The 15,965-nt window shown below is 35.2% G+C and overlaps 1 protein-coding gene and 1 long non-coding RNA gene across 5 annotated transcripts; both read right to left on the bottom strand.

The window, feature by feature from the left end:
- Window positions 1-544: 544 nt before the first annotated feature.
- On the bottom strand, window positions 545-1,228 carry LOC132273389 (uncharacterized). Its single transcript, XR_009470100.1, has 2 exons — window positions 1,126-1,228; window positions 545-858 (listed from the first exon to the last, which is right to left on the bottom strand). It is a non-coding gene; the product is annotated as an uncharacterized LOC132273389 (long non-coding RNA).
- Window positions 1,229-9,641: 8,413 nt separating this feature from the next.
- LOC132274674 (uncharacterized) lies at window positions 9,642-15,289 on the bottom strand. Of its 4 annotated transcripts, none has more exons than XR_009470488.1 (4): window positions 14,937-15,289; window positions 13,866-14,786; window positions 11,514-12,228; window positions 9,642-10,014 (listed from the first exon to the last, which is right to left on the bottom strand). XR_009470488.1 is itself a non-coding variant. In XM_059776001.1 (3 exons), exons 2-3 carry the CDS (start codon window positions 14,758-14,760, stop codon window positions 11,756-11,758), a joined length of 1,368 nt encoding a protein of 455 aa, XP_059631984.1. In that variant the 5' UTR covers window positions 14,761-14,786; window positions 14,869-15,289; the 3' UTR covers window positions 11,208-11,755. The 4 variants fall into 4 exon arrangements, 2 of the variants coding, with proteins under 2 accessions (XP_059631984.1, XP_059631983.1); XR_009470489.1 differs by lacking the exon at window positions 9,642-10,014 and adding an exon at window positions 10,023-10,365; XM_059776001.1 differs by lacking the exon at window positions 9,642-10,014 and having other exon boundaries at window positions 11,208-12,228; window positions 14,869-15,289.
- Window positions 15,290-15,965: the final 676 nt, after the last annotated feature.

The following is a 15,965-nucleotide window of genomic DNA, read 5'->3' as shown; positions in this document are numbered from 1 at the left end:
TATTTATAGCGTCTCTGCTTTCTCATCCAACAACGTAAAAAACAACAAAACCGATGATAACACCAATTGAAATTGGTGGGTCTAAAATAAATATATATATACCATTCACATCCATAAAGAGAGACACATAGAATATCAAATAACGTACCACATGCAAAGAGAAATATGTTTCTTAATAACTCATAATTAAGTAATATTTACAACTCTTCTACTTCAATAAACACTTTTTTTTTTTTTTTGAAAGATTACTTCAACAAACACTTGATAAACATTAATTTCCTCTCTATAAATTTACATAAACAAGGAAGGTGAAATCGAATTAAATAGGCTTGAAATGAAGCCTATTCAAAGAAAAAGGTATTTAATTTGAATAGCTCAGGAGGGATAGACAAGGAAGGAGAACATGAGTTGGGCGGGAACGAGGAAAGCATCTTACAAACCCTACACAAGTAATTCCTGGTGTAGGGTGTGTAACAATGCAAAAACTAAGAAGAGAAGACAAAGGGTAGGGTCTTACAAGGCCAAGAAAAGGTCTTACAAGGTCAAGAAAAAAAAAAAAAAAAAAGGTTTACAAGGTCAACGGGAATGGAGATAAGAAACAAATAAAGGGCAACAAGTCAGAAAAAAATAAATTAAAAAGGAAGAAAATAAAAAAGAGATAAAAGAGGAAAAGCTCAGGTAGGATAGCACCCAATTAACACGAACAAACCACCATTAAAATGGAGCTTCCAATGCCTAATTCAAAACCACCCGTGACACTTCTGTTGGCGAAGAAAGCTTCTCGGCCATGTTTTTCATTTTCTGGAGCTTTGGACATGGTGGTGGTGGATCCATAAGTGCTAATTGCTAGAAATTGACCTGCACCATATATTATACCATGTATATATATATATATATATATATAGTTAGTGAAGATTAATACTAATAGGCAAAAGAAATAACTTTATGTATGATTTGTTATGTTTATAGAAGTTATCCATGTTCAGATAAAAAGCTTAGCTTGTAGTCCGAAATTGTACAAACTAAGAAATTAAATCAATGTGACAATTGACAATATTAAAATATATATATATATGTATGTATGTATGTATGTTTCAACATGCCATATATACTATGGTTTCATACCTTGTACAAAGTCCTGCCTTTCTTTTCGCTCTGGAGTTTTGTCTCTCTTCCCCATAAACAGAGAGAGAGAGAGAGAGAGAGAGACCCGGTGAATGGTGAATGGTGAATGATGAATGAATGGAGAAATTTGAGGGGATGAGATGGGCTTATATGGAGGAGAGATTCGGGGGCAGCAAGTGGGCTGCCCTGATGGACCTGACAAGGACTGGTCCAAGGCCCAGAAAGAATGTAAAACCGAATCCTATGACGTCAGCAACGCAGTGTGCTCCGCTGACCGTCAGGGGTATAACGGTCAGTTAAATTAGCCAAGGCATTGTTTCCTAGGCGGTCCGTACGATGTGTGAGGATTATTAAATGGCTCTATGTCTGTCCATGTGGCAGCATCCCATTCGTTGTTAAGAAGTGGTCAGGGAACACGTGCGGTTGCAATTGTTGCACGTGTCCATGACAACTTGCTTCCATTTTCTTTGCCCTTTTCTTTTTCTTTTTCTTTTTTTTTTTTGTATTTTTTTATTTATTATTAGTTACCTCAGTGAGTGAATGTAACTGTAGTGCAGTGAGTTGTGAATATTATCAATTTTCAAATTTTTTTTTCACTACCCCCTATCCCAAGTAATAATGTATAAATTTACTAAAGCATCTATAGAATTATCACTTGATTCGACTAAAATTAGTGTTATTTTTAATAAGAACTTCAGTCATGTTAGCAAGTATAATTAGAATAATTACGAAAAGCAATTCTATATGTGTGTGTATATATATATATATATATATTATATATTTGGTTACCTCAAATTCAAAGAGGTAAAAATCTTTTAACAAAAACTAATGTCAAACTTGTAGACGGAATTACCATTATAAGTAATTAAAAAATTGCACATCCTTTAAATTCGAAAGATGATGTCAATTAATAACAAATGATCGGATCCACACCTCATTCACATTTTTGCTATTTGGTATGTTCTGAATTAAAAAGATGCATCATTATTACTCTAAATAATTTACTTCAAATTTAAGTTCAGTTATTTATTTGATATTGATATTTAAATTTGGACTCATGTCATGTTTGAGACGACTTATATTAGTTTGGAATAATTCATAACATATCAGATTTTTTTAGTTCAAACTCATACCACCAAATTAGTGATATTGTGTCTTTTGGTATTGTAGCCGAAGATGTAAAGCAAATTTTTTAATTTCTCAAAACAAATTTTCGTTACCAAACATGATTTCAATTTCTACACAAAACACTCCTACAACAAAACGGTTGTTTTGGATTGACCAATAACATAACGTTTAAAACATATGGCATGCCAAATTGACCCTAAGCCACAAATTTAAAGGGCATTTTTGGATTTATGACTTTGTACACTTGGAAAAGAAAAAAAAGGATTATATGATCTCTAGATAAATATATCTTGACAATAAACTAAGTAGTAGTGCATTGGTGAAAAAAGAAAAAGAAAAAGTAGTGGTACATTAAATTGTTTAGTTTTGATTTGTTTTTGTTAGATTTTTACGATGAAATACTAAAATGATAATGACAATGAACAAAAGGGGCATGGGAAATGGAAGCGTGTGGGCATGCGGGTATGGTCACACAGTCTTCTAAAGATGCATGCGGTCAAACTAGTGGGATATGTCTCCTTCCTTGTCTTGCGTTCTCACACTTTCATATTTATGTATTTAAAGTTCCTATATAATAATTGGACAAGATCCTATCTGTCGTTGGATTTTCTGTACGATCTTTTTATAAAGAATTCAATGAGTGAGATTAAATTGATAAATGAAATCTATTAATGATAATACAATCTCATCTATAGAATTATGTGCAAGAGAAATTCAGTAATACTGGAAAAGATACTTGTCCATAATAATTTTCATGCCCATTATATTCAGATTTGTTTTTAATTGAATTTTCTTTTAAAAAATTTGTCATTGTATAATTAATAAAAAGGGCAAAACTTCCAACTATTTGTTTTCGAAAATTTTCAAACATTATTAAAAAAAATTGAGGGAATAAGGATGATATTTTACTCATCCCAACCAATTCGAGGAAGTTTAACAGGGTGCGTAGGGCATAGAACCCCAAATGGAGCGGATTCATGTGAATTCAAATTCAAATTTATGTTTTAATGTTAAGATTCATATTTGTATATATCCAAATTGGTATAAGAGCCAAAAATGAAAAAGATCCACAAAACACAAAAAGTCTCGACATGTGCTGCAACACGCATCAATTGTAAATGGAGTCAATCGGCTTGGTTACATGGCATGGAGCTCGAGTGGCCAAGGTAGAGTCCTGGAGGTTTGACTGATCAAGCAACATATAATGTGGATAATCGGGGTTTTGCAGGAGTATCGTCAAGATTGAAGTTACAAAAAAATTATCCTGATCAATGTCATAGAAAGTAATAATTGGTTGGATAAAATTTGAATTAAGGTGAAGATTGTTAAAAATGTAATTTTTATAGAGTAAAATACACCTCTTTGATTCAAATTTCTGGTGAAACTTGACCGACTAAAAAAAATTAAACAAGTTCACATCTGAACCAAATCTATTATGATCTTTTAACAAAAATCAGTATCTGAAGTAGTTTTTAATTTATATTCAATAATTAAAATTCATACACGTTAAAATGGTTTATGAATCAAACCTTAGGTCAAACTCACGTCGTGTCAAATCCCACAAAACTCTAACATGAGAAAAGATAAGGATGGGGCACCTTATGTAGACAAGGCCAAGTGGTATCCCATATTCATTCCAATGTCCCACCTAAGAGGGAAATACTGGAGAAATGTTTGCTTTGAATATTAATTTAGGCAAAGTGAGTGTTTTTACACATAAATTTTTATTAACTCAAGATTTAAGGTTAAATTGTATCTTAATGTAAAAATATTAAAATAACTGAACATAGTGTCTTCTAAATTTCCAATGATTTAGTTATGTGTATGTATACAAAATTATGTACACACCTTCCTTGATTTTGGCTGGTGCCCCGCCTGACCTAGTGCAGGAGCAGCACTCGCATGATTCCCTTTTTATGGTTCTTTTTATAGTATAAACACATACCATGCCTTGCAATAACATTGATTGGTTTTTTATTTTTCTTTTCTAAATTCATTCTTTTTCTATAATTCAATTTCTCATTTTAAATTAAATTTTGTGCTTGTAACCAAAGAAATCTTAGTGTCCATGCTTCCTTGTGTCTTTCTATAGTATGTAGAAATTAAATTTAAGTGAAAATTTATGTAACCCTAGCTTAGACATTAATGTTCCGTTTAATAAGAAGGACGCAAAAGTGAGTGTAAAAGAATATTATAAAGTTTTGAATGAGACATTCTTAGAGAATGAAATGTATCATCAAACCTTTTCGTTTGATTGGAAGGAACAGAATGAAAAATTTTATATGTTAGTTTTTTATTAATTAAAAATAATAATGTCACTTCACATAGTATATACTCTAATAATTATTCACATTTTTCACTCCTCTTTTCCATTCAATTTTGAGAGGATGAAAATTTATTAGTGAGGAGGGATGAGTTATCCATCCATCTTATCTTCCCACCTCTTTCCTTCTTGCCAAACATTGAAAACCTGTTCCTTTTCCCCCTCTCATTCTTCCCTCCTGGCAAGTGAAAGCATGATACAAACCAATTTGTCATGTAAATTTATATATGAATTGCGAGTACAAATTGTGGTTGCAGCACCCTTTTTGTGATTTTTTGGTTCTGATCAAAGTGTCCAAAGTAGGTGATTGAAGGGTTACATCAATATCTACTAAAAGTCTAAAACATAAACCTTATATGCCCCCACCTCTCTCTCTCTCTCTCTCCCCCCCCCCCCCCCCCCCCCCCCCCCCCACGTATTTAACAAGGTATGCCAAACTTAAAAACTCTCACTCTCTCTCTCTCCACAGATTTAACAAGTATGCCAAACTTAAAAATTATTCTCTGAGCCCACACAATACTAAACTCTCAAATTTTGGACTTATATCATTTTTCATCATGAACCATTATTGAGCATTAGGTTAACATGCAAGATTGTCGAATGTTTAACTTTGCCAGTGAACTATTATAACCCTCTTGCTTCACACAAACACATACTATATTGTGTTCAAATAAAGGGTAGAGAGAATGAGAGAGAGATGCAATGGAGGTGTTTTTTTTTTTTTTTTTTTTTTTTTTGGGTGAAGGTAAGCTTCAATGGAGATGTTGATAGAATGACTACTAGCTAATTTAGGACAAGGAACCAAAAAAATAAAGGCATGCACTATTGGTAGTAACCCAAGTCACATAAAGCTAGTGCGAAAGTGGGAGTGCATAAAAAAGATAAAATTTAAGTCATACAGAATGAGAATAGGAACGAGAGCGTGCGCGGAACACAAAAACAGAAGTATCGCGGAACGTAAGGGCGACACCCGTTTAGAAGAATTGTGTGATTTAGGTAGTGACATATAATTAGAAGAAGGTAAGATGCATCATTTAGTTGCCTTCATTTCATGATATGACTTGAAATGATTAATGTCTATATAACTAAATCAGGAAAGTAATAATGTAAAAATTTAATATTAATAATGTAAATACTTAATCAAAAGTTATATATATATTCTTGAAAGTTGAAGTACCACTCTTCAATTTGTCGTGCTTGTGTCCAAAGTTGAGCTGTTTTGGTACTGCCCCATCTTGAATATGCTCCATTGGAAGAAGAAAGAAACACAACCTGCCAAGATTCTTGCAGACAAAGAGACAATAATTTGAAAAATGGTATGGTGGTCCTCCTACAGTTTCCTGGTAAAATGGCAGCAACATCTCTAATTTAATCTCTCTTATTGCACACTCTCCTATCACTACTTGAGTTCCTCACACTTTACAACTGGACAGCTGTTGGATTTCCATTCACGAGATTGCTCGAATAGATAATCATTTTTACAGTAAAATATTCATCTTGACGAGAAATTATCTACATAATAAAATATGTATCACAAACACCAAGTGCCAATGTTAAAGAATGGTACGAGTACCTATTTAGTTGTCAAACAGAATCCATCGTGGATTTGAAATATTACTAAGGTGAAAATTTCCTTGATCTTCATTTTAAAACCCTTTCAGAATTGTGAAATAATTTCAATACCTTGGGTGCCTGGTTTATATTATTCCACCCAATCAAAACTCTCAATTTTTCTTCATAATAGAGATCCTAAAAGTTAGAGAGATTATATCATTATGACGTTATTAAATAAATGTGACAGAATTGAAACGAGACAACTATTTTATATTGGTACGGCAAACATGCCGAGTCTAGTGATTTGCTTAGGAGGCACAAGGAGTTTGAAGAGGTGTGAGTGTTCACACTCAAGATTATTACCATTTACTCCTATGGAGCTCATTTCTACCATTCTTTGGACTTCACCACAAGAGAACAATGAACAATCACCTGATTCTGATTCTGAAACACAAAATGCCCCCACATCAACATGCATGCAGATTGATGATGACTTGTCATAGTAGTTAGGGCTTAGGCCATGCCCTTCTGTTGTAGGGTAGTACTTAGCCCCCTCCCAATAGAAAAAGTGATATATGCAAGTAGTTCATATTTTTTTTCTTGTGATGTAAGGGAGATGATATTTCAGTATTAATTGGTTGATTGGGATTTGGGAGCTAGCTAGGTGACCAGTAGCTTTCCTCTCAGGAATTTCCTGAAACAGTAATGATTATACCCACAGTGATGGATGGAGTGACCTAGCTAGATTCACTAATGACAAGTGAGTGGACCACTTTATCCCTTGTCTTTGCTTCCTTGTTACCTTATTCTCTTAACCCTACATGTACATATATACTATCAGACTGAACAACCCTTCACTCCATGCCAAACAAATTTTTAATTGAATTCAATGCCCCAAGTCATTGGGTAGTGTTACACAGACGAGTGCCTGTAATGATCCAGTCTCGTATATTAATTTGATGAAATTGACTTTATAGTGAAATCATGTCTATTCTACGGGAAGCTATTAGATATATGAGGAGGTAGCGGTTATTAAATATCCGGGTCATTCAGAATACTTTATTTATTTTCTATCTTTAAGATAAATAAAAAAATTAATTTGCCACAAGTATTCAATAACCGCTACTCCCGGGTAGTCTATGGATGCCTACCCAGAATATTTTATTGGGTTGGGCCAATGTTGAGTATAGACGACCCAGTTCAATACCCTGGGCCTTGTATGGGCCAAACCCTGATGGGCTAGAACCTACGGTAGTCATGCTATTGTGTCTTGGGCCATTGTTTTGACCCAATCCAAGATCAAGACGAATGACCTGAAGTAAGATTGAGAAGATGAGGGTCTCCAATACTAGAATCACCAACATCTAGCTTCGGTATCAAAAAATTATCTAAACCCATTTGGTTCATTTCAAAAAGTATATGATTAGTAAATTTAACCACCACATTGGCATGATTTGCAAGTATATAAATTATTTAGAAAATAATTAACGAAGCCAACTTTATTATTTCAAAACTATATAAATGATTTAGTCAAAATTTTGATTTATTGAAGTGCTCCTCTTCCCTCTAGTAGGAATAGACAATGCTTAACCCTTGCTCTTAATACTAATCCGAATGGGGATGTTATAATTCGCTTCTTTTAGGTCATATAGTTTATAAGGTAAATTACACTCACACCCTATAAGGTTAGATCATATTTCAGCTATATGAAGATTTTGATTTTAACTTTCACTCACACCACAATATACTTTTTGCTTGCGAATTGACCATTTTACCCTTAACTTTTTAATACAAAATATATATAATCTTAAATGACAAAAAAACCCCTCTGTGTGTGTATATATATATACTGTTTGTACACGTATCACTTATGGTCCCTATCAATCCTAACCGTCCAAACTCACACATCAGCACCTTCTGCCTCCTCTCCCTGCAAACCAATCCTCTTCAGATTCTTTGTCAATGATTTCACCGCCGATTGGGATTTTGGAAAAATTCAATCAACTAATTATACTAAACATATAATTAAATCTATTTTTGTGAGATTCAAAGGACAGTATTGTTGATGGCCAGTCATTTTGATGGTGATAGCCTTTGATTTCATTTCATCCTCATCTCTAAATTATCATGTTATGTACTCACTTTCACACCGACCACATCCCCACCTCACTATCTGATCGGCGACAGGGAAGCGGCAGTGGCATAGATATCTGAAGAAACCACCGACAATGATGATGAACTTGGAAGACGTCGGTGAGTTTGGGTGAATTTTCGGTGTTTGGGATTATTTTTTGGCAATAATGAACTTATCATCTGTGGACAAAGAGCTAACGGGCTACTGCCCGATAAGCCGTCGGAGGAATTAGTGAAGTCAACGATTCTGCGGAGAGAAATCAAGCAATCATAGGCATAGTTGTTGATTTTTCTGATCAATTGAACTACTTCTTGCTTTGAGATTGGAGGAGGTAAGTTGGAGGGAGGAGTGGTCAAATTCCGACGGTTGATCGGATCAAAGGTGGATAAGACGGCGGAGCGTGTTGGGGACGAAGTCGGTGGTGTCGAGGATCTGCATGGTGGCGGGACAGGTGTTGTGGGCGGAGTTTGGTTGATGGGTTGGGTTCATACTTCATAGGTGACGCCGGTGAAGATGAAGAAATTTGGTTGATGAGTTTTGTCAATAGGTTGGCTTCTTTGGATCTGTAGTTTGGTTGATGGGTTAGGTTCTTTGGATCTGTTGACGGACAGGTGTTGTGGCCGGAGTTTGATTGATGAGAGCTTGCCGCTGGAATTTGGTTGATGGGTTAGGTCTGTAGGCGTTGCCGGTAAGGATGAAGAAGTTTGGTTAATGGGTTGGGTCTGTAAGTGATGAGTTTAATTGATGGGTTGGGTCTGCAGGTGACGCCGCTGAAGTTGAATTGGTTGAACGATCGTAGGTGACTGGTTGTTGTTGTTGATGTGGCCTTCTTAGGTTTATGTTTGTTGCGATCATGACGTTGATGGTGACAAAGGGTGATCGGTATCACCGAGATGGGTCTATGAAGAGAGAGATTGTAGGAGAGAAAAGATGGCTTATGCGTGTAAGTATTTCGCTGGAGAGAGAAGATGGCTTATGTGGGAAGTATTTGGCTGACGTGGATATTCCTCTCCCTCTTGGGTATGTTGGGGCTAGTTTAGTCATAAAAATAGTCAATACGTGGTCAAAGGGTAATATAGTCATTTAACACCTCAAAAGTATTCTGAACTCACCAAAAATTGACATTTGGGGTGTAAGTGAAATGCTAAACCACTAATTCAAATATAAGTGAAATTTGAAATCAAAATCTTCATATAGCTGAAATATGACCTAACCTCAGGAGTGTGACTGTAATTTATCTAGTTTATATATCAATTTTTCTAAAAGGTAAAGAAGATGCTACTAAGTTGCAACAATCATATGCTAAAGTATCATTTGATCAATTATTTTGTATAAAAAATAATATAACTGAAATAATAAAACAAATGAGATGATGGGAGGCGAACTGGCCTTGGGCCAGTCTTTTTGTTCATCCCTAATAACTACAGCTAATGGAGAAGAATGGTTCGCAGATTGTAAAAATAGACTACCAAAATAACACTGAGAGTACTCCAGTAACCCGACCACAAGATTTTATCATGGCCAGCAATCAAGAGAGAGAGACAGAATCATTCCCTCGCAAACAAATCATGCCATGTATGTAATTCTATATGTATATACATCATACTCAAAAGCATTCCCAGCCTACAGGGGGCAGTTTCTGCTTTTAGCATCGCAAATTTAGTGTTTATCAAACTCAAAAGGCATACCCTGACCATTGCAGCTGCTTCTGGGATCACGAGCCACTCTGATCAGCCTAGTGAGACTTTATCTAGCCACACAATAAACAGCTTCTTTTACAAATATTGAAAAAACAGTAAGTTGATTGGATTAGTTATCTGGCTCTTACACTGGACGAATCATGAGTGTAACACTGAATAAAGCCTCAAAACAACATTAGAAAATTAGCTTCAAATGGAAGCAGAAAACCTGGTTGGTAAGCAGGCAAGCAGCAAATATAACTTAGCTAAACATTACAGTTGAGTGACAACCACCTAAAATTTCCATACTTCAATTTGAGTGATACAAGAACATTGCAACGGATCATTAGTAATACTGTACCAAACTTGATTCCAAAACTTTCATTGAAATTACACGTAGGCTGTCAAACCTGATTCCAAAGCTGTATTGTATGAAGATGGACATAAGATATGGATTGACATGGATGAAATGACATCACAAACTTTTGAGAAATAGGAAACAAACAAGTCAAGGACATGACAAGAAAAATACAATGTGCAGTGTGCATATGCATGCATACATGTGCATGTTTTTTTTTATCTTCTAGTATAGAAGCTAAGGCAGCCATGATTGTTTATTGATGATACTATTTTTCAAATTTTGAGAAACATTAACTGTTTTTTTATTATGCTTTTCACTTTAAAATTTGACACAGAACGGACCTTGGAGCAACGCTAAGGTTGCTCCATTGTAACCTGGAGGTCACGAGTGAACAGCCTCTTCACATGCAGAGGTAAGTCTGCATCTTTGACCCTCCCAGTCCCCGCAATGGCGGGACCCTCTTGCACTGGGCTGGCCAACCTTTTGAAATTTGACGCCCAAGTATATGACATGTTCAAGTTTTTAAAATTCAATGCTAATGAAATACTCTCTATGAATTAGCAACTTCAGTCCTTATTTTGTTAAGTTCACAATATTTGAGTATAGAGAGAAAGAGAGAGAGGTAAGGCTTTCATTTCGAATATCGAAGTTATGTAGCATTCTTCCAATAAAAAATCAGGGTAAGTTCAAATATGGATGATGCAATAAATTTCGATTTTAAAAGTATTATGTGTGAAATTAAAATTCATCCAATGTAAGAAGAATATAAGTCCATAAATGTGTGTGAATGTGTGTGTTTGAGTGGGCGAGCCAAGAAATATGCTTTTTCCTTTTTATCCTCCTCCTTTCTTTTCCAAACATTGTGGGCTAACATAATTCCACTTCCCAATAGAGTCCACTTAATAAAAACAATATTCTTTAATTATTAATCATATAAGTTACCATGATAAACAAACTCAATAAGAGTTCTTCATTAGATAAAAATAAAATTGAAAAAGGAAAAAAGAAAAACAAAATCCTACAGTAAGTTGTAATTTGTAAAAAAAAAATAAAAAGCATTACAAGAAAACATTTTCTCTCACCAAAGAAGGGCAAGGACAATAATATGTTGTCATGCAATGTACTAATATTGGTAGGAAACAATCCAAATTAAATTAAAGCAGGTAGTAATGATGAAGAAAAATGTGATGCTTGCCTCTTTAGTCATACCTGATTGCATCAAATTGGTTAAATCCAAAGTTTTCGGAATGTAAGGGACCCTTGGTGGATTTCTCTGTAAAGCTTTGTTCTCTATAAAGGGCACAAATTGCATTCATACAGAGTTCAGGATCCCTCTAAAACGTTGAAATTTTTCATTGTTCTTCTTTCTGCAGAGCTCTGCGAGCATGTTATTCATGTCAGAATCAGTGCAGGTTTCATCTCCTGAGCTGGAGCTGTCTTCACTATCAGAACTAATTCCATCTGGTATAAATTTGCTCAAAAGGATTTGTAACATTTTGTTCAGCCTTGATTTTCTCTTGACATTGTCCAATTATAACTGATCCTTGCCTTGGAGGGAAGACAGCTTTTGCTATATCAATACTGCCAGAATCAGGAATTGCTCTGTAGGCATTGCTGGGAGAAGGCTTACCCCCATAAGACAACTGCTGAAGTTGCTTCCTCTTATGTTTTGAAATTAAGGTCTTATCATCATCGTCCTCACTCAGACAGAGATTAGAACACAAAGCACGTTTTCTTTTGGTTATTTCCTTTACTATGGGGATTTCATCATCGCTGTCACTGATCTCAACGATAACACCAGACTCAGGTTTCTTATTAACTCCCACGGAAGAACCTATCAGTTTATCAGAGCTCTCCACTTCAAACACCAACTCCTTTTTAATGAGAACTTCATTGTCACAAGCCCTGCTCATGGAATTTGGACCTGCAAAACACGTATAGACCAATACAAGAAAAAATTTGGCATTGGCTTTGATTTCAAAAAATTACTTGTTTCCAAACATACAAAAACTAAACATATAGAGCTCCTGGTTGAGAAAGGGGCAGAGTGCACTACAATGCTAAAACTACTAGCTGTGGACCTTGCAGATGGATGGTAAAGAAAATAAGTTCTTGCTTGTTATGTCCCTACTAGGAGCTACAGTTCCCCAATGATGAAAGACCAAAACAAAAAATTACTTGATCCAATAGAACTACAATGGATTTACCCTGCCTCTGCTGCGTAGCATCCCGACCTAAGTCACATAGAGTGAGTGTCGGGTGCGGGAGCGAAAGCAAGAGTGGGTGCGTAGGAGGTCTCTAGAGCATGTGTATGTTATATGTATATATACTTATTTTACAAAAAATATGATTATATCAGTTTATTAAATATTATTTTGGTCTATTTTCTTTTAAATAATACAAAATGCCTTTAATAATGTATTTGCATACGTATGTAATATTAAGGGTAAAGTACAGCACACAGGTAGACCATTCAGAAATTATTATTTTGACCTCCCCTAAACCCACTCACCGGCTGCCAGAAGGTGACTTTGAGTGTGAAAAATCAATAACGCCCTTATATTATAATAATATATAATATTGTAAATATTTGTCAATCTGAAAATCCACGCGACCTGTGCTTAATTTGCCCAAACCTCAAGGAAGGCCAATGTAATTTACTCCACTGTCTTTTCATACATGGGAAGAGCAAAATATGCATTTTATAAAATTTGGTCAACAGGTTTGCCAGAGAGAAAACGCTAGAGGTCAAAGTAATAAACGTTGAACGGTCTCCGCGTGTGTAATTTGCCCAAACCTCAAGGGTAGTCAGTGTAATTTATCCTGATATTAACGAACACTCTATGAAGTAATTTGTACAATGTACTTTTTACATCCTGTGAGTCTGTGACTAAGATCCAAAACAAGAGTCCACTTATATTGTTGCCTCGGTTGTTATTATAGTGACCCATGTTGTTAGTCCACTTACATTGTTGCCTCAGTTGTTAGTATAGTGACCCATATGTTGTCACAAATTACTCTGATTTAGTCAATTCAGGTTCTCGTAGTCAGTCTCCAGGAAAAAAATAGCTATTATATCAATTTGAGGGATCTCAAAAGCTAACAAAAGCACATCAAAACATTTAAAATGCAAGAAAGTTCAACCTATAAATCTTCATCAAAGAAGAACCAGCATATACTTCATGCAATTCTGGGGGTGATTTAAAGCTAACAAAAGCAAATTAAAATATCTAAAATATACTAGAAAGTTCACAAATCAATTATTTGTCATAAGTATAGTGAACAAACAGTTATTTCCTCTCTTCAAATAAGGTTATATTCAATACTGTTGCCAATCTTCATTCATTGTCAAAACCATTTCTCCGATTACAACTCCCAGATGTTTCTAAGGCTCAGAATATCTTTAGAGGATCATTACCGTAACAATTGTAATAGAGAATCACTCAGACTACCTTGTTCAATATTCAAATTCCTCACAATTTAAAACATGCAAAGTATTAACCCAAAGTGAAATGGAAGTAATTAATAAAAGTATCAAAGAATATCAGATTTTAGAAATACCTGCCACTTGTAAACCATCAATTTCAATTACTGGGCCACTATCTGAAACATGGGAATTTGATAGAGTCTGTTTAATTTGTGTATCTGCCAAGTTGGTGCTGCTTTTACCAACACTCGTTCCATTTTGGAATTCCCCATCATCACAGGTGCCTTTCTCTTTGATACCCTCTCTTGGAACCTCATAGTGGCAATTTGATACACTCTGTTTGGGCCCATTGTTTCCAGAACCTGTTTTATTTTGGGGTTTGACAACATTACAGGTTTCTTTCTTCACAATTTTTTCATCAGAAACAGGTTGTTCTGCTTTCAAGGCCTCATCTAGCTTACTATGAGGCAAAGGGTCCCTGATCATCAACATTGCAGTTTCCTCCTCCAACTGCAGAACCCGTGATTCGAGTTCTCCAAACTTTCTCTTCCAAGCTTCTACCTCACCCTCAGCTCTTCTCTTTGTGGCGTTCGCGCACTCCAAATCCGTGTTCTTAACCTTTACTTGAAGAAGCAGCTCCCTCTTATCAGCCTCAGCCTTTGTAAAATCCTCCAACAGCTTTGCACACCTCTCTTCTGCTCTTTTCGCTCTATCAAACTGAACTGTTTGATCTTCCTTAGAGCGAGTGACTTGCTCTCGGAGCTCATCACACTCTCGCTTGCGTTTCTTCAATTCATCATCAATCTCCAATTTCGCCAATTCCAATTCACATTTTCTCTTTTCCGTCAACTGGAACTCTTTTTTCCAAATCTCAATTTCTTTCGACATATCATTTATATTCCTCTTCAGGTTCTCTTCGCGAGCTACTAAGATTAGTTGTACCTCATCGAACTTCGATCTCAGCATCGAAATGAGGTTTTGGTCATTATCAGAACCCAAATTGACCGTCGATTTGGACCCTGAACTCATGGCTTTGTGTATAATCTAGCAAAAACCTGAGAAAGAAACCAATTACTATATATCTTCCACATTTCTTATGTTTAGCGAGTTAATTAAGAGCTTGCTATATACACGCACCTATATAGAAAGAACCAAACACCGCCAAACTTGGTGTGTGGACAAAAGTTTGTAGACGAAAGATTTACCTCGTTGATCGATTGTTTGTGGTCTCTTCTTCGTTTATGGGTTCTTCTGATCAAATAGGTGCAACAAATGAAAGCAAATCGAGAGAGAAAAAGTAAACCCTAACTCAATCATCCTTGTTTCCTCTCTTTCGATCTTTCAGAGAAAGAGAAATTCAAACGGACCTTTGTGAAGGGTATGAACTTTCGAAACACCAAATTTGACTGATAGAAACTTAGAACGCCTAGAAATGTAGAGAGAGAGAGAGTTGCAGAGAGAGAGTGTGTGGGGGTTCAGAGCTGCAACCGGTTAGAGAGAGAGTGTACGGAGGGGTTTAGAACTTCTTCGCGTATAAAGCGGGAAGTATATTGGGAGTTGGGACAACCACGCAAACTTCATGAATCATTTTGAGTAATTTAATACTATGAGATAGTGAGATCATCTTGAGCAATTAAAAATTCTCCAACTCACTAATTCTAATTAAATATTAATAATTATTATTAATGCAAAAATTTGTACGATTTAGAGTCGAAATGAGTTTATTCGATTTTAATTTTTTTTATTTGATTTTAATTTTCTTACAGATATAATATTTTGTGTCAACAATGATTCTCCGATTCAATTAAGCCATGAAAATATTTTTAATAATTTTTATTTTATATTTTTAAAAACTAAATTATAATTTGGAGTATGACGGTACTTTTAAGTTATAACTGTGTTATTTATATTTTTAGAGAAAATAAGTAAGTGGAGTTGATGTAGTTTTAACATAAAGTTAATGTGGTGTGGGTGGTTAGTTAAAATAGAGTAGTGATACACGTATCAAAGATTTGTAATGAATTACTTAACGAAATGATTTTTTTATTAAATATTTGTGCTAAATACAAGTAAGTGGACGATTCTACTCCCTTATTTGTTACATAAATAACCAATTAAAAACATTACAACGGGTCTAACAATTTAGTGCTAATACTCGGTACAAAAATCATTTTGATACGAAGGAGTTGAGTTAAAAAGTTAATTGCAATTAAATATTTGAAAGTTGGGAGTTG

Source organism: Cornus florida, unplaced genomic scaffold, assembly GCF_030987335.1.
Source record: "Cornus florida cultivar Cherokee Brave unplaced genomic scaffold, ASM3098733v1 CherokeeBrave_3.0.0_Hap2_Chr09, whole genome shotgun sequence".
Classification (NCBI taxonomy): Eukaryota; Viridiplantae; Streptophyta; class Magnoliopsida; order Cornales; family Cornaceae; genus Cornus; species Cornus florida.
The sequence above is the reverse complement of the archived record's forward strand: the minus strand, read 5'-3'. Positions and strand labels throughout refer to the sequence as shown.

Coding starts and splice junctions, on each gene's coding strand:
- LOC132274674 (XM_059776001.1), bottom strand. CDS start 14,760: ATGAGTTCAGGGTCCAAATCGACGGTCAATTTGGGTTCTGATAATGAC. Junction 12,229..13,865: donor TGATGGTTTACAAGTGGCAG/GTATTTCTAAAA, acceptor CGTGTTTTGCAG/GTCCAAATTCCATGAGCAGG.